Source organism: Zonotrichia albicollis, chromosome 12 (assembly GCF_047830755.1).
Source record: "Zonotrichia albicollis isolate bZonAlb1 chromosome 12, bZonAlb1.hap1, whole genome shotgun sequence".
In the NCBI taxonomy this organism is placed as follows: Eukaryota; Metazoa; Chordata; class Aves; order Passeriformes; family Passerellidae; genus Zonotrichia; species Zonotrichia albicollis.
The window spans coordinates 7,126,146-7,147,413 of NC_133830.1; the positions used below are offsets into that span (position 1 = coordinate 7,126,146).

At 43.1% G+C, this 21,268-nt stretch overlaps 1 protein-coding gene across 15 annotated transcripts in view; it reads left to right on the forward strand.

Annotated features, from left to right (window-relative positions):
- Nucleotides 1–21,268, forward strand: part of CADPS (calcium dependent secretion activator) — a 202,927-nt gene that overhangs the window by 95,885 nt on the left and 85,774 nt on the right. For all 15 annotated transcript variants that reach the window (XM_074550477.1, XM_074550466.1, XM_074550467.1 and 12 more), the window contains exons 9-11: nucleotides 1,259–1,325; nucleotides 9,303–9,411; nucleotides 10,410–10,622. In XM_074550477.1, coding sequence (XP_074406578.1) covers nucleotides 1,259–1,325; nucleotides 9,303–9,411; nucleotides 10,410–10,622 — 389 coding nt within the window. The remainder of the gene's footprint in view (nucleotides 1–1,258; nucleotides 1,326–9,302; nucleotides 9,412–10,409; nucleotides 10,623–21,268) is intronic.

The window sequence follows — 21,268 nt, forward strand, 5'->3', positions numbered from 1 at the left end:
ATTATTTCAGTCATTTACAGTGCACTTTCCATATTTTAGCATAGTCTTTTTTAATGCATATGAGCCAAACAGTTTAAATTTTAAACAGTTTTCCTCATGGGAAATTATGTTTTTTCCTGTGAGAAATGATAGATGAACTGTCCAACTCTCTTACTGAGAATAATATATTTTTTTAAGTTATTCTGTGTCTCCCTGTATTGATTTCTCAAAATCAGAATCTAAATCTTCTAACATTTGATCTACCTATAAAACTCTGAGGTTTATACCTCTTGCTACCAGAACTGAGATTATCTTTCTGTTGGTGTTTGCAGCAATAGCCAAAAGGATATTTATTACCTTCGTCTTGGACTAGCCAAGGACTCAAAGCCCACATCAGCATGACTTGGAGTTTTGTGATTTAAACATTCACCAAGTGTATGCTAGATCGCTTCTGGCATAAGGAACCCCTTGCATAACCAAAAATGAAATATTTTTTGTATTTATTGAGCCAGAACTGAAGTAATTATAATGATGCATAAAACATATTAATGCTGAATAATATCCTTATGTTTATTATTAGCCTGGTGCTGCCACTAGTTTTGCCAGTGTTTGTGTTATAGTGTCACAGTGGTCAATTCATCACAGAGATTAAATGCTTATTTTGACATTAATTTTTAAAGTTAATTCTTCCTTTGTAGAAAACAGTAAATTCACTCCTCCTCAGAGATTATTCAGTTTGCTTGAATTATCTGTAGCCAAGCAATTTCTTGGATTTCATCTTAGAGCTGCTCAGTGAAGTGCCCTGGTTTAGTCAGTCCAGTGGATATTGAGATCCTGTGTGCTGGGTTTGATGTAGGAAATGTCCCTCTGTTTGACAGCTCCCCTCAGCAAAATGGTTTTATGAAGGCTAAAGAAGATTTGGGATTTCTCTCCCTTAATTCTTCTGCTGCAAATGCATTCTTCACCCATCCAACCATGTTGTAGCTATTCACTGACACTAAAGAGCTTCAAATCCTGAGCAAGTTGTGAAAGACAAAAGGAAAGAGAGAATTAATACTGTGTTACATTAAGGGTCTGTAAGATTTTTATGTCACTTTCTTTTCAGGTAATCTGTTCAGGCTAGAAATAAACCCATTCATGAATGCTGTTGAGCTTGAGAGTCTTGTAATTGCTCCTTCTTGTGCATTAACTTCAGTTTCTAAGTGTAAACAGAATATACTGAAAAGCAAGAGAACAAATTAACACTTGTGTGCTGAATTCACCTGTTCTTTTCTCCTAGGTATTTATGGGCCATTGGTAAAAATGTTTGGAAGAGATGGAAGAAACGATTCTTTGTCCTGGTCCAGGTAACAGATGTAACTAGAAGTGATCTTAAATCACAACATGAAGTACTTGAGTCTGTCCTCTGGCCATTTTCAGTGCCATGTGATTGATGCTGAGTTGTGGTTCTGTGCAGGGTGGCTGTTCATCATGGATTCTTTTCTAAATGTATGGGTGTTCTCAAGGATATCCCAGTTGCAGACTTCTAGCCTTGAGTTTCCAGATGCACTTGAATGCTTGATAAAATGGAGAATCAATTTTAATAAGGAATTAATGAGGCGAGGAAGAAGCTCAGTCTGTCTTGGTTGGAGGTCCTGGGGCTCTCTTTTGAACCTCCAGGTTAAATTTGGAGCCCATTTGAATCTACAGAAGTTTTATCACTAGCTATGTCAGAATCAGCATCAAATAATTCTTGACATCTATCTTGCCTTCACATTTATTACTGCTTCTCATTGTCTGCAGCTCTCACTGATCATTTTGCAGTCATCGTTTTGCAGTGTCTTCCTTTTTCCCTTTTTTCTTGTTTTCACTTTTTGCCCTCCCTGTCGTTAGACCTGTACATTTGACCACTCTAAAGAATGGAAAGAGGAAACAAGGAAACAGGCACATGTCCTCTATAACCTAGAAAGGTTCTGCTCAGTACTTTGTGTGTTAGATCTTCCCTCACCTTCCAAGGACAGGTGAAACCACTGCATTGGCCACAGAAATGTGTGGCCCCAGTGGGAGTGATCCATCTTCACACCAACCTGAGGAAGTCACAGAGTCCTCTTGGGTCCATCTCTCTCCTCTCTGGACTCTCTTGGTGTGTTGTCTCCAAGTGTAAGGAATAAAACCTTGGTTCAGGGTTTTCTATGAAAGCAACACAGAGATGCTCTGATAAAATAACATGGGATCCAACTGAGATCTTGTGACCAGAGATCCAAACTGATCAGCTCAGAGTGTAAAACCCTGCTACTGATGAGGCAGATGGCAGGTCTGCTGTAGAGGGGCAAAGTGTAGGAGCAGACGTGGTATAAACCAGGTGCATCAGACTCCACATTTGGAGCATGCTTGTTTATGTGCTGTCCCGTGCTGGTGAGGAGAGGAGTCCAAGCAGTCCCTCTTCCACCTTAGACACCTGATTTACCTGTCCTAAATCACCTGGGGTAAGCTGGTTCCTTTGTTTTGTGTTAGTTATTGCTCCAAGTTCAGCTGTCTCAGTAGGAAGCTTAATTGTATTCAATCCCCTTTTAGCCATCATGGCTGGCTTCCATAGCATGAAACTGTGGGGGAGATAAGGAAATCCAACCTTGGGAAGTACAGGAGATTTAGGATGTGTGGGAGCCATGTAAGTAGGAGGCTATTTGGAGAGAATCATTGAGTACCTAGTCCCATAACCAAGTATGATCAGCAGAGGCAGTTTAAGTGCTCATTTTGTACTCCATGTGGGGTCAAAATGATCACAGAGAGGGGGGAGGAAGTGTGGAGCAGCCACAGGGCACGCCTCTATCTGCCTTTCCCTTTTGGGAACATTTTATACTGACCCTGTTCTTTGGCAGAGATTGAAGGATTGCTTTTCTCTGTATGTTGTTTCCTTTATAATTTTCTGAAATGAAGTTAGAAGTGCTATGGCAGTCCATGGTCACCTGTAGTGCAACTGGTATTGCTTTTCCCTGAGAGACAATTCAGTCCTATTAGACCAAGTTCTCAGTTCTTCTTTTTCCCTGTGAAGAGGGATGCTCCAAAGCAGAGTCATTTTTTCCAACCTCATTTCTCCCATAAGTAATTCTATTGATACTCTTCTGTGCAAGGGTTTGCAGGTTTGGACTTGTCTCTCAGAGCCTTCTGGCCTTTCAGTGTGGTTACAGTTGCTTCTCTGGTTTTTAGCTGCTATAAATTCTTCAGCTTGCTGTGGAATTGAAGCTCTCAGAGTTATTCCATGTTTTCTCATGTTACTAGGTCTGTATTCGTCAGTTGGCATATCAGAGCAGGATTTGGCCAGAAAAGCAATTCATTTGAATAAGATGAGCAGACTTTTGCCCCCAGAGAGTCTCTGTAGCCCACCTCAGAAATTCCAGCTGCCACTGCAGCTTCTCTGTTATGTTACCGTTTGCTCAACATTTGGTGCAATGTAAAGTGTTCTGCCGTACATCAAATATAAACAAGAAACACTCTCTATGCAGTCCCTCAGATGTAGTTTGAGCATATTGAACATGTCAGCAGGCAATAAAGATGGAATAAAAATACTTTGCTGTCCGTATGTTTGTCATTTGCTTTTCATGCAATGCAAAGGATGGGTGCTGATACGAACAGGGATTGGCAGTAAAGGTGTTGATGTCCAGGATGCTCTGAACTCTGCTAAACCACAGGCAGAAAATAACCCCTGCAGGAAGGTGAGGTGGCTCTTGTTACAGAGTGGACAAGGAGCAGCCCCTCTTTCAGGAGCTTCATCCACACCAGCCTCCTGCCTGCACCGGAGTTGAGAGATAGAGCCCAAAGCATAAAGTCCATTTGACATATAGTGGTCTGGTCAATCCCTGACACTGCCAGGAGGGCAAGGCTGTTTGGAGGAGTAACTAAATATTTCCTTTCTGATCCCTTGTCTTTGTCCCTTACCTGTAGCATCTTCTATTGCTACAGCATCTCCTGTTGCTTGCAGAATAACCTCCCCCTCATGGTCTTGTGCTCTTTGCCTCTTTCCTCGTTTCAGATGGACACAGCCTTGATTCCTTAGTGCCACTGGGTGGTACCACTCTGTCTTCTGGTACCAGTGGTTAAGAAATTCGTGGTAATAAATACTCAAACTCTTCATAACTATTTAAACAAGGCACAAAAGTGCCAAACTGCATGGGTGGCACCAAGGAGGAAGGTGTTGATGGCAGTTTGTCTCTTTTGTGTCAGTGAAGTCTTGCCGCCAAAAACGGAGGCTTTGCGCACGTATGGAGAAAAAGCAGCTCTGCTGGGAGCGCTTCCACTGCTACTTGGCTTGTGTTAAGCCCTGGAGAGAAGGGGAAAGGAGCAATAACTTCCTTGTAATTTGGGTGGAATAATCCCTCGCACCTTCTGTGTCTGTGTAACTGCAAGGGTTATACAGGAGTGAAGTGATTTGTTTGGGTGTAGTGGCTGTGATCAGCTCCTTTGTGTCATTTCTAGACCTGAGCCTCAACTCTCCAGCACCTGCCTTGCTGGGTGGGCTTGGCTCAGCCCCTCAAGGAATGGCATGGCATGGCTGGCAGGGCAAGGGTGTGTGCTCCTCCAGCACTGATCTGTGCATTAAGAGGGGTTAGTTTTCCCTTCCGAATGAATCGCAGTCCTCTCTGTACACTGCCCACCCTTCTCATAGACACCCTTTGAGATGAGCAGCAGAAGAGCAGAATACTGATTAGATGTAAATTACATGGCAGAGACTCGTTACTTGCCTAATTTTAAATCCTGAGATATGCAGTGTGAAAATGATGGCAGAATATGGCCCTGAGCTTGGATGGAAATGGTCCGCAGCATCACAAGCGAGGAAAATGCTTCGTAAAGGCAGCAGTAATGCCAGTGGCAGTGGTAAGCAAAAGCAATTAAGCTATTTAGGGCAAAGTTCTCTGTGACTGGTTAGGAAAGAAAATGTACATCCATTTCAGATGTTGTAAGTGTTTCCTGAGTTGCTGTATCAGCTGCTTGAGCACAGCACACAAATTTCAGCCAGTTTGCCAATTAGACCCTCATGCAAAAGCTGGGATTTTTGATAGCTGGCAGAGCTTGTATTAATTCTTTGCAAGGTCTGATGTGCTGTACTGGCAATAACACCATGGTTGGTTATGGTGGGTTTGCTGGCTTTGCAATAGGAAATTTCTTACAATGATTTTTAAGGGCAAATGAATTAATTACACTGAGATTTCAGACTGAATCTGTTCATCTCTTATCATAACCCCATTTCAGTGCTCTGGCAGCATATGGGAAGTAACACTCCATGGTACCTGGATGACATGTCTGCTGAGTAGCTTGAAGCAGTTTTCAGCTGATTGTGTCTGATGGTGTTTGCAGAATGTTGCTGGAACCAGATCAACTCTCTGCAGATTAAAACCAGTTGCAGTGTCTACGCCTGGATCTATTGTTCTAGTGACAGACTCCCTAAACTCAGTATAATTTAGACTAATAGTGACAGTCCTTGCTTTTAGCAAAACTCAGCTGACTTGGGATAAAATGAAATGAAGTAAGAGTTCAGTAACTCTGAATATCACCCCAAAATTGAAAATAATTCAGCAGAATTGCAGTGTGGTACACCAGCAGTCCTAGACCGTGGTCTTCAAGCCAAGGTGAATGATCCATAGCTGGTTCCCATAATCATATTAAATCGTGTTTTCTCTTAGACCCTTGCTGAGAACTAGGCATAGATAGTGATTCTTGTAAAATCTGGTGTGATGATACATACAAAATATCTGGAAACTGCTGGTTAAACTGATGCCACAGCTAGTTACACCTGCCTGCGGTAGGTCCTGCACATCCTGCCCAGACTCACACAGGATGAATTCCCACCACAGCCCTGCCCAGGAGAGCACACACATCTCCTGATTGAAGACAGGAGCTGGGACAGCTGTTTTGTGCAGTTTTTAGAGCTGAATGGATATGCTGAGATGTGAAAACTGCTGTTTTCATATTTTTTTCTTAAAGCTAGGTGTTTTCCTCTGCTCATTTGTGTCAGGAAAGGGCTTGGGAGGCAACGTACAGCTGCAACCAGAGGACAAGAGTCTCCCATCAAAGTGGAAAGCTGTATTACAGCTGGCAGTATCTTCGCACGGTTTCTCTCCCTTGGGACAAAATGCATGCTGTTAATTTAGAAAAGGTCCATTAAAGAATTTAACCCAAGTAGGGTGGTGTTGTGTCAACAGTAAAAAAGGGGGAGCAAATGACTGAGCTCAGAGTGTGAGGCATGACAATTAACAGGTTTGAGCAGGATCCTGGGGAAAGCAGTGCTCGCTAGAGCAGGAGTCTCTGGTGGAGAAACCAGGACAAAGTCAGAACTGGTTAATGCATATCTGCTGTATTTATTAATCAGTTGGATTATATAGCTGGTGACAGAATATGGTCAAGTGCCAAGAAAGTCAGATTTAATTTAGCAGCCTGGGAATAGTGAACTTTGGCATTTGTCTCCTGCTGTCTGCCTCCCCTTTACTGAAATTCTTTGTCTTTTCCCCCACCTTTTTTTTCCCTTATGTTCTTTTGTCTCAAATTATTTCTCAAAGTGTTTTCCCCTCTTTGTAATGAACCAACCAGGGTGCCTTGGATTAGTTCCCTTCTTTTACTTTCTCTCAGTTCAGCTTCCTTAGATGCTCCTTTCCTGGCTGTCATCAAGTCCCTGGATGAAATCCCAGCTGCTTTGTGAATTTGTCCCTCACTGGGCAGAGATTTCTCCTCTGTCTTCCTTCAGTTTCCTCTCTATATCTGTGTTTTTTCCAATTACTCAAACCATTCATCTTGCCCATCCCATCTGCTCGCTCGCTCTCATACTCAGCTATGGTTCAGAGTGAACTCAGCAGGCTGTAAGATTAATTTCTGCTATTAACTGTTTCACTTGTCTGGCCACTTCTGAGCTTTACAGAAAGCAGGCTCTGTAAAGCACAATATTTTGGAGGACTGGTGAAAGGCAAGTGCAGTCTTCTCTTGACCCTACAGTGTTGTTCTGCAGCAAAGCACAACTGTGACATACTGAGCTTTCTAGAATCTCATTTTCTTGGGCTTGGCTTTGCCGCTGCTTGTAAATGGAAGGAGCCACATGGCACTGGTAGCCATGGCACCAGCTTCTCTCTGACCCCAAGCAGTAAATGCTCCAGGCAGCAGGAGAGGGCACCGGGGCTGGTCTGCCAGTCCTTGAAGTCAGTGACTTGAGTTGTTTAGGTGCAGGCACTCTGCATGGCACAGGTGGCACCTCTTCCAGAGGCCATCATTAGCTTTGTCCTCTCTCCAGCCTGATCCTTGGCCTGCTCCTGCCAGCAAGCTCAATTCCTGAGCTTGGGCTTCTGAGCTCTGTGAGTAGAGAAGAAGTAGGACGTGAACCTGGATGAGCCCTGGCTTGCTGCCTATTACAGACCCACCTGCAGGTTTCTCTTGAAGGTCTGTTCTAATAACAATGTTCTTTCAAGGAAATCCTGTGCATTCTAACAGGAGAGATCAGTCTGCTTTGCCTCTGTCCCAGGATGGCTCCACCAGAGCCTACTGTCTACACCTGTCATTTATAACCTTTAACATGAGAAATACAAGCTCTGAAATGCCCTTTTCCCTACGTTGCCATTGTGTTGCTATGATTGTCTTATTGATAAGGCAGAAGAATATTTTCTGGATCCAAAGAGGAGTGAAATTACTTGTATATGAAGAAGCCCAAAATTCAGACATCATGTTCAGGGTCAGAGAACAACAGCTGAACTACTGAATGAATTACCTGTTGCTATGGACCGTACAGGAAAAGCAAAAAAGCATTAGTGCTATTAAGGTTCTCAATAAATGTCAGCACAGGTTAGCACTGACTCATTTTAGGAATTGCATTTATCATGCAGTCCCTGAAGTTCAGGCTGTCTAACGCAGAGAAATCGAATCCTTACTGCTCAGACGAGATCTCTAGGATTTTCCCGTAAATAAAGCACATTCCGGAGTTTCTCCAGGAGGTGGCAGCAACATACTGCAAGTAGGACTGAATGAACGCCGCAGGAGTCTGAATGTTGTGCTGAGGGGCACTGGGTTATTTTTAGATTCCTTCGTGTTAATCTTTTTAATTTTTGTGTTGCCCATACGATGGTAGGCATGCAAAGTTCAGAACAGGGAATATGCACTGGTGTGCTCCTGCTATTGGTCTGCTACTTGTCAATCTTCCGTCAGTGCTGGTAGTTTTAAGGAGGATGCAAGATGCTTAAAGCATCGCTTTTAGTCTTACTCCCACAAATGTGTTAATGATAGAGTTTATTCTTAGGTGGCTTTTGGAGCTGTTCCTGGAGGAAGGCTCGGTGCAGGCAGGGCTGCTGGAGCAGGCTGGCAGCGAGCAGAAGCCCATAGAGGGCAGCAGTAAACCGAGTGGTGTCTGAGGGATGCTGTGCCAATAGACGGGTGCCCCGACTTCAATCAATTACATTTTATTAGTGAGAGATGCCACTAAAATAAGTGTTGCGTGTATCTTTGTAGCCGAGCAATTTGACTGCAAACCCCTCAGCCCTTCCCTGCTCCCATCTTTCAGGATCTCTCCCAGCTTCCAAAAAATGACAAGCGCAATTCATTGCCACCCACCAGAGTTTTAAAGTTTCTTCCAGAGGTCAAGAAAATGTCCAGACGAATAAAATTACGTCAGGCGTCCAGGATGTGACACAACCTTAACAAAGTCATTTGAAATCATTTGACAGTAAATTTCCCTGTGAGTTCCTCGCCCGGGGCACGGAGAATCCTCTCCTCCGCTGGCTGGATGAGCTCCTTGCCGGCCGTGCGGATCGCGGCGCGCCGGGAACGCGCGGGGCTGATGCGGCCTGATGGGCTCCTACGGGCGATCCCGAGCCCCGCTCAGCCCCGCAGCTGAGCCGGCTTCCGTCAAGAGCCTGACATTGAATGTATCGTGTCATGCAGATGGTACCTCAGAGGAGTGAGAGCTGCCATTTACAGCACTGATGACAACAACTGCCGAGATCAGTGGCATCTTAAGATTGCTTTAATATGACTGGCACCTAGCAATTTAGCTCACATTGTTTGTGACAGGGTGTCACTCTTGCACTTGTCTGGGGATGAATGATAAAGGGTTTTAAGCCGTAGAGCTTCCTCTTTTGGAGGAAATTAAACCGCTGTATGTACTGATGCAGAGAATGAGGTGCGTGCTGCAGGAGGGTGTGCTAAGAGAGGGCTTTGCAAAAGCCTGGTAAGAAGTTGAGTCTGTCTCTTTCTCTAATGGGTAATGAGCATCCAAATTACCCCGCCATCCCCCGTCCCTGCAAACGCCCTGTAAGCGCTTTGGATTGCCCTGTGGTGGTCACCCGGTGCCATCTTAGGTTTGTGGTTTTCCTCAGGTTAGTCAATATACATTTGCTATGTGCAGCTACCGGGAGAAAAAAGCAGAACCTCAAGAGCTGCTGCAGCTCGACGGATACACTGTGGACTACACCGACCCGCAGCCAGGTACGGGTGGCAGCTCCCTCACCACTCCAAAGGGGCTCCCCTCTCTTCCTCTCCCTGCCTGCTGCTGAACTCTGATCAGCGTTATTCTAAATATGTTTGTGTTTGTATTGATCATTAGCAATGCATGGCTTTACTATAAACAGATCTAAGGGACAGAGCTAGGAGTTGCACCAGAGGAGGGAAGGACTCATCTCTTCTGGGGAGCCTAAGTGAATTAGACACTTAAATCCCATTGGAATTTTATTGTGAGCTGAATGCTCAAATTAAGTAATGGTTCTAACCTGTGCCTTCAGATTATACTCCCTAAATAAAAGGCTAGCTGCTGTGCTTGTCTTTGTTGTGGGAGCATTTTCGCCTGCCCCATTCTCACTAGGATGGGTGTCAGTGCATGGAAGGGGCAGGGACAGAAAGCCCCTGGTACCTGGAGGTGCCTGTTGGTGGCTGAGACCCTTATTCAAGTGGACAAGCACTGTTTTTCTTTTATTTCAGTGGGACAGCTTGCTAAGCATGGCGATCCTCACCATGCCCTGGGTAATGGTGTCCCCAGAGGAGATGAGAAAAGATATAGTAGGTTGTTTATTCCCTTAATTCTCATATCAGGGAGATAGGAGGATGAGTGCCAAAGCAGGGCAAAGATAGAAATAAGGATATCACCCAAGGACCTTTTTCTGCAGTGTGAGCACTGATGCTTTCAGACTAATGGGGAACCTCCCTCTCAAACCCCATTTTTAATTGGGCTCCAGTGGTGCCCACATGGAACTTGCACAGATGGAGCTGTAGGGTGAGAGAAACAATTAATCCAAGTGTGTTGGGGCATGTTTTAGTAATTGGGTTACCTGGGGACCTGTGGGCTGTGTTGCAGGAGAGGGGACTGAATTGAGGGCAGCATGGGACTGGGTAAAGAAACACCCAAGCAGTGGTGGGGTGGGAAACAGGGGGAGATCTCCTGGCTGGCCTCAAAGTCTGTGAAACTGCATTGTCACTTCCTTTCCTGCCAGGTTTGGATGGTGGCAGAACATTCTTCAACGCTGTGAAGGAAGGAGACACGGTGATTTTTGCGAGTGACGATGAGCAGGACCGAATCCTGTGGGTCCAAGCCATGTACAGAGCCACTGGCCAGTCTCACAAACCTGTGCCACCTACCCAAGTGCAAAAGCTAAATGCTAAAGGAGGAAATGTACCCCAGATAGACGCTCCAATCTCTCAATTTTGTAAGTAAATAAGTTCTCCTAGACAGCCAAAGTCTTTGATGGAAAGATTTTCTGCACTGATGTAAATCAATATTCACACATGTGTTTCTGATTTCAAAACAAAATGTTCTTTCATTATTATAAAGCTTCTTTTTACATCAGTAGATCTAGAAGCAGTTAACCTGTGTATTTGACAGAACCAAACCCAAGAAACAAAATTCCTTGGGGAACTTGTCAATGGGTATTTTAAAGTGCAATACTTGATGGAGGAGAGAGACTGGGATCTGAGAGCCTGAAACCCACCTTGCCTTCCACAGACATGTGTTTTACCCCCACACAATAAATTGCACACCCAGATCAGAGCAATTCATTAGCACCATTAGCTGTCTGTCAAATGCATCATGTGCTCAAAACTACAGGTGCAAATCTTGCAAGTATGAAATGCACACACAAAAAGAGGTCTCCTGTTGAATATTCAACTGTAGGAAAACATATGGTATTTTTAACAGGTTGCTTTGCAGGCCAGTTAGATGTGAATTTAAAGCAATCATCTTTTAAGCTGTAGCTATGCTGCATGTCCTATGCAGTTACACACACTTTGCTTCATCTGAAATTTAGAGCAATTTCTTTTCTCTTACAAATCTAATTTGATTATAAACCACATAAATGCCTCTTCACTCATTTTTCTTGAAGGTCTCCATCATCTGCAGCCCCTTTATTATGTAACATACAGCTTTTCTTGATAGTTTCAGCAAATTTAAGAATTATTATCATTGAATATAAGTAAAATAAGGAAAAGTGGTAAATATTAAAGAATTCTTCTGATTAAAATAGATTTCAGCTTTTTAAAATAGTCTCTGTAAAGCAGTTATGGAGTATATTGTTTTAAGGAACTCAGAAAATCTGAGCTTTCCTTATCAATAGCATTTGACCATCTTCTTCATGTCAGTATTTATAGAAAGTAACAGTACAAGACATACAGCTGCATTACCAGTGCTACAGCAGAAAACCTCTGCTTGCTGCTTTTTAAATTTTTTGTGTCTTCCACATGCCTCTGTGTTTTGGCCTCCCTTCTGCTTTGCCTTGCTGCTGCTGCAAGTGAAACGTGGTGTGATGCAGTGTGGTAACCTATAGTCAGTGTTTTCATTTCCGTGATCCTCATCCTCTTCATTGCAGTCACTGACTTTGGGAGTGCAAGGTGTAAACAACTAGGGTTGGCAAGGAAGAATACTTCTCAGAAAGCCAAAATGGGAGGTGGGAATTGGCCTCTTGCAAGTGGGACATTTACTGGCTGTGATAAGCCTCTGGGCCTGGCTGAGTTGTGCTGACCTGAGAGCATTCCCAGGGATTTATGTTCCTCTGCCCAGAATGTTGCTGCTTTTTCACATGCTAAAAGCCTTCAAAGCGTAGCAAGGGGGAGCAACGGAGGGATTCTGCCCATGGCTCCCTCTCCTAACAAGTGATGCTGAAGGCTGCTCTTAGTTGTGGGGTTGGTGCACTGGAATGCACTCCTGTCCATCCCAGCATGATCCCTGCAGAGTAGGATCAGAGCAGAGAACATCAAACTGAGGAAACACCTTTCCTTCCACTCTTCTCCCATCCCTGCACACATCAAGCTCGGAGAATTTTTCCACTGGGTAAATTCCTGATATTTACAGAGTTTTCAGTTCACCAGACCAGTATGAGGAGTCAGGTGAGGTGTTGCTTTCTAAGACACATCATAAGCAAAATCTGCCAGGATTTTGAGGAGGAAAAGGCATTGCCCAGGGCTGTGGACACTTGGGTGTATGATTTGCTTGCGCAGCCAATCCCTGTGTTTGTGGGAGAGCTAAACCTCTCTGCTTAGGGTACCTGGGGTGGAGAAGGGACAGCTGGCTTGTCCTAAACCTTGCCACGGATCAGGGAAGTCAGTGACTGGGCCCAGGAGTCAACTCTGCATCTGCACAGCCCAGCATGTCCATCAGAGCCTTGTGCTGCTTGTGGTCCTCCAGACTCAGTCTGACTGTGCTCAGAGCTATAGACGTGCCACAGGCTTGACCTTGTTTTTGCATCTCGCTCACTTGCCAGGAGGCAGGGCTCCCTCATCCTTGCTTCTGGTGAAAACAGCCAAGATTTCACCCCCTGGGCCCTCCAGGGCATTCGAGGGAGTCAGGATCTGACCTCAGTTTCTCTCACTTGTTCTGATGCCAGTACCAGCTCCAAATCTGGATCATTTTACTTTTTATAACACCACCACCCTCTTTCCATCCACAATGTCTTTTTCTGTAAGTTGCACAGCATCAGTCTCCCATTTTTGCTGCAAGAGCTCGAAAACCCTCTTGGATGTGTTGTGCCAAAGCCTGGGAGAGAGAGACTAGTTGGCTCATCCGTCCATCAGTGTGATGACTTAATACTTGAGCATCTTCTGGGCTGTGTTTTGTCCTTGGTTTTCCTTCCTCCTCCCCCTTTTGATCTAGATCCCTCTGACAGGTCTTTGTGCACATCCTACAAGAGGAGGAGGGCAACATGCCATAATACACCTTCATCTCAACAGGAAAGGCTGCTCATTTTTCATATTTCAGCATGTATACATGGCAGTGCTCATTGCAAAAGTCATAGGGCACAACAGTTAAATGATCCCGAGCAACAGTGAGTCATGCATGCCACATATGGGGAGTCCTAAATGCACAAATGCATATCTCAGCTCCTTCAGTCTTGAAATCCGAACATACCAAGTATTGCATTTTTAAAAGGGTCTAGGTTTGTTATTGGTTTTGTATTTGACTTGGGTGTTTTGGTTTGGGGTTTGGGTTGTGCTTTTTTTTTGTTTTTTTGCCTGCGGAAAGGTAAGGACTTCTGTGAGACATTTTATTCTTGTACGTTTATCTCTATACCTGTCATATTTTTTATTTTCTTTGTGCTTATTAGAGGCTATGGTGAATGAGGATGTGCAAAGAAGTAAATGTTAAGCCATTTGACGAGTAACTGTTGTTACAGCTTCCATGTCGTAGCAGTCCGAGACGGCTCATGCGCATGCATGCACACGCACAGAAAATCCAGCCCTCCGAGCCTGGCATGGAGCTGTCTGTGGCACAGAAACTTGGGAAGCACATATCTTGCTGTTTGGGAAACTTGGGAGAAATAGTAAATTCCATTTGGCTCCCGCCTCTTTTGACTCAGTAAATATAAAGTTTGAGCAGCACTCAAATTCTCATCCGCAGTTCGATGGCAGCACTTGACTTAGAAGTACACAGACAGCTCCGAACCAGGGGGGAGTTTATTTTATTTGCAATTTAAGTACTGAAAAAATAGATCCTGCTATTCATTAATTTTTGTATGACTTACAGTTCCTTTTACGTGGGTGAACAATACCTGTTAGAGTGAAAAGTTTTGCTTCTTTTGTTTTGCTACAATTTCAAAGAAAAACTCCATTTACACAAAGCTGTGCTTTTCTCCAGTGTTCGCATTATAAAAGAAAAAACCCCAAACTGTTCTTGTTTACTGTTGAAATCATTCACAGTATTATAGTCAATAATGCTGCCAATACATATTACACCTTTTGGCAATATTTAAGCTTCATAAAAGTGGTCACTTGTCTGAAAGCACCAATCTTTGTTCTGTGTTAGTGATGTATCAAAGAAAATTCCCAAACGTGCTCAACATTTTTTTTTCTTGAAACCCTTTTTTTTTAACATGAAAGATTGGTCTGTACTTGTTTTACGTATCATTTGTGGTTATATTTAGTTTGCAATGTCTGTTTATATTTAATAACTGTTAATCACACCATATACAATGAGTTGGATGTTTTGAGAATTTGTGATGATTTGTTCCCCCATAATAAGTAGCGAGGTTTATTGAGCTGCTTGAGAAATTTTCAGCTATAAGTGGTTTTCTTTTTGGTTGGTTTGATTTTCTTTTAAGTTTCTTTTTCATTCTTTGCTTGAACCCAAATATTTAGCTGCTAGGTTAGGGCTCCTGTCTGCTTTCCTGAGCCTTGTTGCTAGTCTTTATGTTATTCTGGTTTGTTCCTTCTTACCCTGCTAACTTCTAGCTGGACTCAAGGGTAAGTGCTTCCCTGTAGCTAGCACAGCTCAGATAATCAGACTAGATTATCTGACATATGCAATGTGCTTTTTTTTTTCTCTTAAATCTTTCTCATGTTTAGATTTTGTAGTACAAACTTTCCATGTTATTTTCCTGAATTGAGATTTGAAATGTAAGTTTCCATACTGAAATTGGGATGCATGTGATGTTTGCATAATTGCCTTCTCTCCCTGGCTTTCACATTGGCATCAAGTGATCCTCTTAGTAAAGCCAATCATTAACATTTCTATTTTTCATTCCAAGATGTAAATAGTAATTAACATCACAATAAAACTGTAAATAATACCTTCTTTTGTTTCATGGAAATTACATCTAGTTGACTGCTTCCTGCCTGAAAACAGATCATTTTGCACTCTGACAATATCCTTTCTCTCCGTGCCGATGATTAGCTTGGTGCAGCGCACCAGAGTGCAGGGCTAACCATGGACACCTCAAAGCATAGAAAGGTAGGGCAGGAGACCCCAAGAGACCCAGAGAAGGTGCAGGACTCCAGAGGAGGCCCCCAGAAACCCCTCCACACATGCCCTGTGAAAAGAGCCCTGAATCATCGAGGTTAGATTAGCTCCTCTCCCATTAACTCGGCAGGGAATGATTTCAGCAGCCAGTGGCAGCTCTCTGGGTCACCCTGCATTTGGAGATGCTGGCCTTCTCTGACTTAAATGAATTTCTCATGGTGCTGCTGTTTCCCCAAATTATTATTAATTATTGTTTTAGCATGGGTCTCAGTCACCAATCAAAGAAGTGCTATTCAAAAAATAAACCAGGGGAATTGCTATCTTACTTTTTCCCACTGGTATACCTACTTTGCAAAAGATAAAAGCCCAGACCTGTGCTGTAAGAGAGCTTTTCCTTAGTTTGTTCAGTCCTAAACACACCCAGTAAAAATCCTTTATTGGTGTTAAAATCTTCTGTAATATCTGGTGAGTGCCTGCTTTCCTTAGGAGGGAATAGCATCAGTGGGTCATGAGAGCTGGCAAATATGTATCCGGAGTATCTGAATGCAATTATGAGAAGGAACAGGCGGTGTCATCCCTCTTGGCCATCAACAAGACTCCTTTTTTCCTTCCTCCTCCTTTTATTTCTTTTTTCTTCTTTTTTCCTATGTGTGAGTATGTGCGTGTGTGTACAAATATCCCCCTGGGTAGCAGGCAGAATTCCTTCTCAGCAGACACTTTCTTTTTTCTTTCTTTATTTTGTTTTCTAAATGTTTGGATTTCCAAAGATAATTCCTATCAGACTTTACTGCAACCAAAAAATAACCCACAAAAGTTTAATTTCAATGAAATACAGATTTTTGCCACTTTGAAAGAAAGAAAGAAAGAGTGAATGAATGAACGAATGAATGAACCTGGGTTTGGCAACATTACATGTATTTGCACTACAATGCATCGCTATCTTATTAGATTATTAGTTTTGTGCTTTAATTGCTTTACTTTTTTAGATAGTTAAAGATATCATGAGAACGCTGCTGTGTCTTCTGTATTGTCAACTTGCAGATGCTTCATTGCAGGAATGCAGAATTAAAATGTTAAATCAGTCTCATAACCTGCATGAATTTAAAACTAGCCTGTAAATCTCTTTTACATTCTTAAGAAGCCTGGAACTAACTTATGAAATACAAATTCACAGGTTTCTGCAGCCATCCAATTCAAAATATTTTAAGTAGTTATAAAGATGCTGTGAAACAATGTTTTATATTATAAATAGCTGTTCTAAAACTGTGTTTTTAACTTGCCACACAAGGAATTATGTAAGTGCATACTACAAATTCTTATTCATCTAACTGCCAATCCTTAGACAACTTAGATTGCAATTCAGTGCCTGGTGTGTCTGGTGATTTACAGGAGCATTCATAACAATTTATTAAAATTCTAACTGAAGCAGAAAAGAATTTGTTTGCAGCAGGGAAAGAGCCATAAGCCACCGGAATAAACAGCCCATTATATTTAAACCTGTCTTCTAACATGCAATAATATGAAGGGGAAAGAAAGAGCTCTTGGCTCTGCAGCTGAGAGGCAAATTGAGACTCCTGCAGCAGCCACAGCTCCGCACAGGGACCGGGTTTGGGGAGGAGATTTGGGAAGAAAGTTTGGAGAGGAGGTTTGGGGAGCAGGTTTGGGGAGGAGGTTTGGGGAGCAGGTTTGCAGAGCCCTGAGCACACACACATCACTTCTCAGAGGTAGCAATGCCACAGTGCACAGCGAGGAGGGGATGTGGGAAGTCACCACCCAGCACTGCCAGCAGTTCAATCCACCTGGCATTTTAATCCAGGTACAGGGATTCAGTGTTTCTCCCTCCAGAACATCAGTATTTGCTAGTGAAGTCTCTTGCTCCACACAGGCAAACAAAATGGGGTTTTCAGGCACTTCCTTGGGTATTTCTTTAACAAGTCACAGCCCAAACGTGTCCGTGAGCAGGAGTTGCCCCTCAGGGCAGGCAGTGGGTTGCAGTGGGCACTCCATGAGCCACCTGCCGTGGTGCATTGCTGGCCAGGCTGGAAAAGTTCTCCCACTTTGCCCAGCCAGGCCAGCAAAGACTTTTCTAGAAATATCTGTAAATGAATAGCTGCCATCAATCATTGTCATTCCTTTATTTCATGTCTCCTGATGAGGTTGACTAGTGTCATTGTTTGTTACTGTCCAAACCACATCTTCATTCTTGTAATGTCAAGCAGATATGACAAGCACACATTTTCCAGATGAGTAAGATACAAAGTCACCTTTTAATTTACAGTTGTTTGGGTTTTTGTTTGTTTGGTGGATTTTTATTTTCTTGCAACAGGGAAATGTGTTGTAAAATTTACTAGATTTTCAGTTGCCTTTGGTTCTAAAACAAAGTCACTCATTAATGAAAAGAAACAAATCTGGAGTAAGAAATTCTTACAATAAAATGGCTACCTAAAGCCTTTTATAACAAGAATTCTTTTATGGAGCTTGTCCCCCGCTATTAACTTCACTGCTCTCAAAGCAAAATCTGCCAATATTATTGCTGGAGCAAAAGAAATGCAGAGAACAGGGAAATATATTTAAGAAAAAAAAAAAAAGAGATTTGACTGGTTTGTCTCTTCCTTTTAAATAACAGATAGATAAAGAGAAATACAGCCCTCAGAGAACCAAATAGTGGGACAGTCCTTTGGTTTCCTTGATTCTTGTTACTGTGAAATCTGTGTTCCTGACACTGGCAGATTTTTAAGATTCTGATTTCAAACACATGTAGAGAGGGTGTGTGTGACAGGGTCCAGTTAATGGAGTCAGCACAAAATGCAAACTGGATAAAAATGGACAAAATAAACCCAGCAGTATTAAACAAGGCAGTAATGCAGGGGACCAAATGTTATATAAAAGGCCAAAGTCTGCAGTTTTGCAGAAGAAAGGTTTGTGGAGCCTGTGCTGGCCATGTCCCTCCACTGGCAGCCTCCCTCCTGAGACCACCATCGAACACCTTTCAGCTGCAGTTGTGTGCAGCTTGTCTAAATATGTAAGATAACTTTTGTGGGCCTGCAGCAGCATTTCAGCTGGGGCCCCGAACAAAGAACACCAGCGAGCTTGGCACGGCACCTTGGGAAGGGATTGCAAATTACTGGAGCATCATATAACTTTCTTTCTTCGGTTTCTCCTTCCTTTTTAGCTAGAATAACAGAGCAGGGTCAAAAAAGCAGCTGTATTTGACTGAAACAATTAATTTAAAGTACTTTAAAATTTGCTGTACAGTTTGGGTGTGAACAATAGCAATTCTTGTTTTGTACTTTAAAGTCACATTCAGACTGTATAGGCCGTTTTGAAAGAAGATGGATTGTGCATAAAATTTATTTCATATGCAGATGTTGGCATTCTTGTAAATTGCAGATATTTGTCTGAAGCAGAGTATAATATATTTAGAGCTGTTATTTTCTTTTTTTGTGTTGCCTACGAAGTTTAATGTTTTTGATATAATTTGATTAATGAATTTCATTTTTAAAAGTGAGCCCATTGGAAAAATCAAATGCAAAAATAATTGCAAAGTGTATGGGATGTTTATTTAGAATAATTAAGGGAAGATGAGTTTAGTATGGGATTGACTTCTTTAACCTGCTCCTTATTTTTAAGAATTTTGGCCCCAATTAACCATCTGGCCCACAGCTGATATTCCAATTAAAAGAACTACACATTTGTATTACCATTCTCCATAGACATCTCCTGTTCCCATTGTGACAGCTGTGTCCCCTGGGTGGGTGATGTGCACCCACCCAGCCCTGCATCTCTGCTGGTGCAAAATGGTTTGGCCATGCAAGAGCTGCAGTGCTGGGCTGTGCAGGGAGAGCTGCAGCTGCTCATCCTCCTTCCCATGGCAGAAATCCACATTTTAAATCACTGACTGAGCAGAAGTCATGTGCATAATGCTTTTCTGGTCACTTGAGCTTACACAGTGCCATGTCTGATGTCTCTCTCTTCATGTGGTTGTTCTGATGAGGAGAGATTTGGGGCAAATGAGCTTTCGAGCAGGCACCCAACGGAAGATGTGGCTTCAAAGTGTTTAATGAAAGTAAAATTGCCCCTGATTATGGCCAGTTGTGAAGGACATTTAATCACTGTGTCTGTTCTCACGCTTGTCAGGGAAGTGTCTGTGCCCCTGCCTTGGGCAGGGTGATTGTAAAAAGCCCAGCCAGACCCTCAGCTCTGTGGAAGCCAGCGGCGCTTCAGTCGGTTCCCAGCAGCAGAAGGTCTGCTCTGTGGCCACCTTGCTTAGAGAATGTAATATGGGAAAAAGCTTATTAGTCTGGAATAAAAAATACTCATTTCAAACATGCTTTCTAGCACATATGCTCAAAAAGGTTCACCAGCTAAAGGGCTAGAGGACTCTTCCAATTTCCAGCTGATTTACTCGGCTCTCAGAGCCTCGTTGGCTGAGCAGGAGGATTGACAGTGTATCAGGGCTCCTAATTGAAAAGTAATAAAATCTCTGAGCAAAACTGGCAAATGAAGGCCTCCAGCCAATTTGTCAGCTTGCAGTCAACTCCGAGGAGCCGGGCAGAGCAGCAAGCCATTAAAAATAGTCTGATAATAGCTGCTAAAACATTTTCCGGGCACCGGGGATGGAATGAAAACAGCACAGCCGAACTCTTTGGGAGTGAATGCAATCAAATCCATCTTGGCCCAAAGGGACAGAGACAATGGGGCAGAAAGCTGTCAAAACAGACAGGAGCCAGTCTGTGCTGCAGGCCACAGGGCTGGGTGGGCTTCACATCCCATGGCCAGGGAGGCTGCAGAGGTGCCATGGAGGTGATGTGCTCCCCAGGGAGGTTGTTCCCATCCCCTGAGCCAGCCCTTGTGCTGTCACCTCGCTCAGCACCATCGGCAGCTGCTTCTGCCCTGGTGCTGAATGCACAGCCGGGAGAGGGAGGGGTTTGGGTCCTGGGAGAGAGGCAGGGATAGGAGTCAGCAGGGCCCCAGCACATACAGGGGAGCAGACCCTCAAAAATTAATCCTCTGTAGGAAAAACATCAGTGTTTATTCAGTGGGGTTGTAGTGAGGAAAATTGCCAGCTACAGCTGAATTAAGTATTGCTAGCAGCTAATTGAAATGTTACATGTTTCAATTTGTCTGATTTCTTTCCAGTGAGTGATGTTATTTATACAGTTTGTATATAGATAACGACAGACTATACAGAAAATGTAAAGATTGCTACCAATGATCATTACTATGTGAGAGCACTGACACAAATGAGGTATTTGGAAAGACATACCATCCTTCACGGCTAAATATTGAATAGAAAAACATATATCAAAGAACATTCTCACTCTCATTTAAAACTTTTTTTTTTCTTTTTAATTAAGGATTTTTGGGTTTTTTTTTTTCTAGTAAAGAGGGATTTTGTTTTAAAACAAATACAGTTACCATATACTCCTGCTGCGGAAAACTGCATTTTTGTGTCCTTTCAGCCACATTGTTTCAAGGCCACCCAGTTCCCCTAGGAGGCTATAAACAGGGGAAGGATTTAAATCCTATTTTCTTTGTCAAGGATTTGGCAAGAACCCATATAGTAGGAAGCTGAGCACAGACAAAACCAAGTGAAAGGTGTCCTTTAATTCCCCAGCGGCTGCTAGAACAAAACCTGCTCCCAGCGGGGTCCTGGCTGGCCGCACCCAGGCTGGCTTGGAGGCTTCATTTCAACTGCTGAATTCGGTGTAGTTTAGTTAACCATGTTGAGATTAATTAATTAGCCCCTAGGAGTTAGTGCCCATAAACGTCACCCAAAGCAGAGAAGTGTGAATACGTTGAGGCTGTTAATTCACCCAAAAATGGCAGCTTGTAATCTAGGCAGAGGAAATTCAGTCTCTCCATCGGGATGACTGGCAGCTCCGACGCTCTGTCGGGTTACTGCCTCTGTGACAACAAACTACATATCAATTTAACTTCTTAGCAATGCTTAAAAGAGCATCTTTTTATTTCAGTGAGGTAGCATTTAAAGTTGCTGTTAGGAAAAAAAATTGCCGTGGGGAAGACAAACATTGGCATTTGGAGAAAGAACAACGTAACTGGTGTGATACCTAGAAAACCTAGTAAATGTAGAGGGAAAAAGCTGTAACTTCATTAGAATGGCAGAAT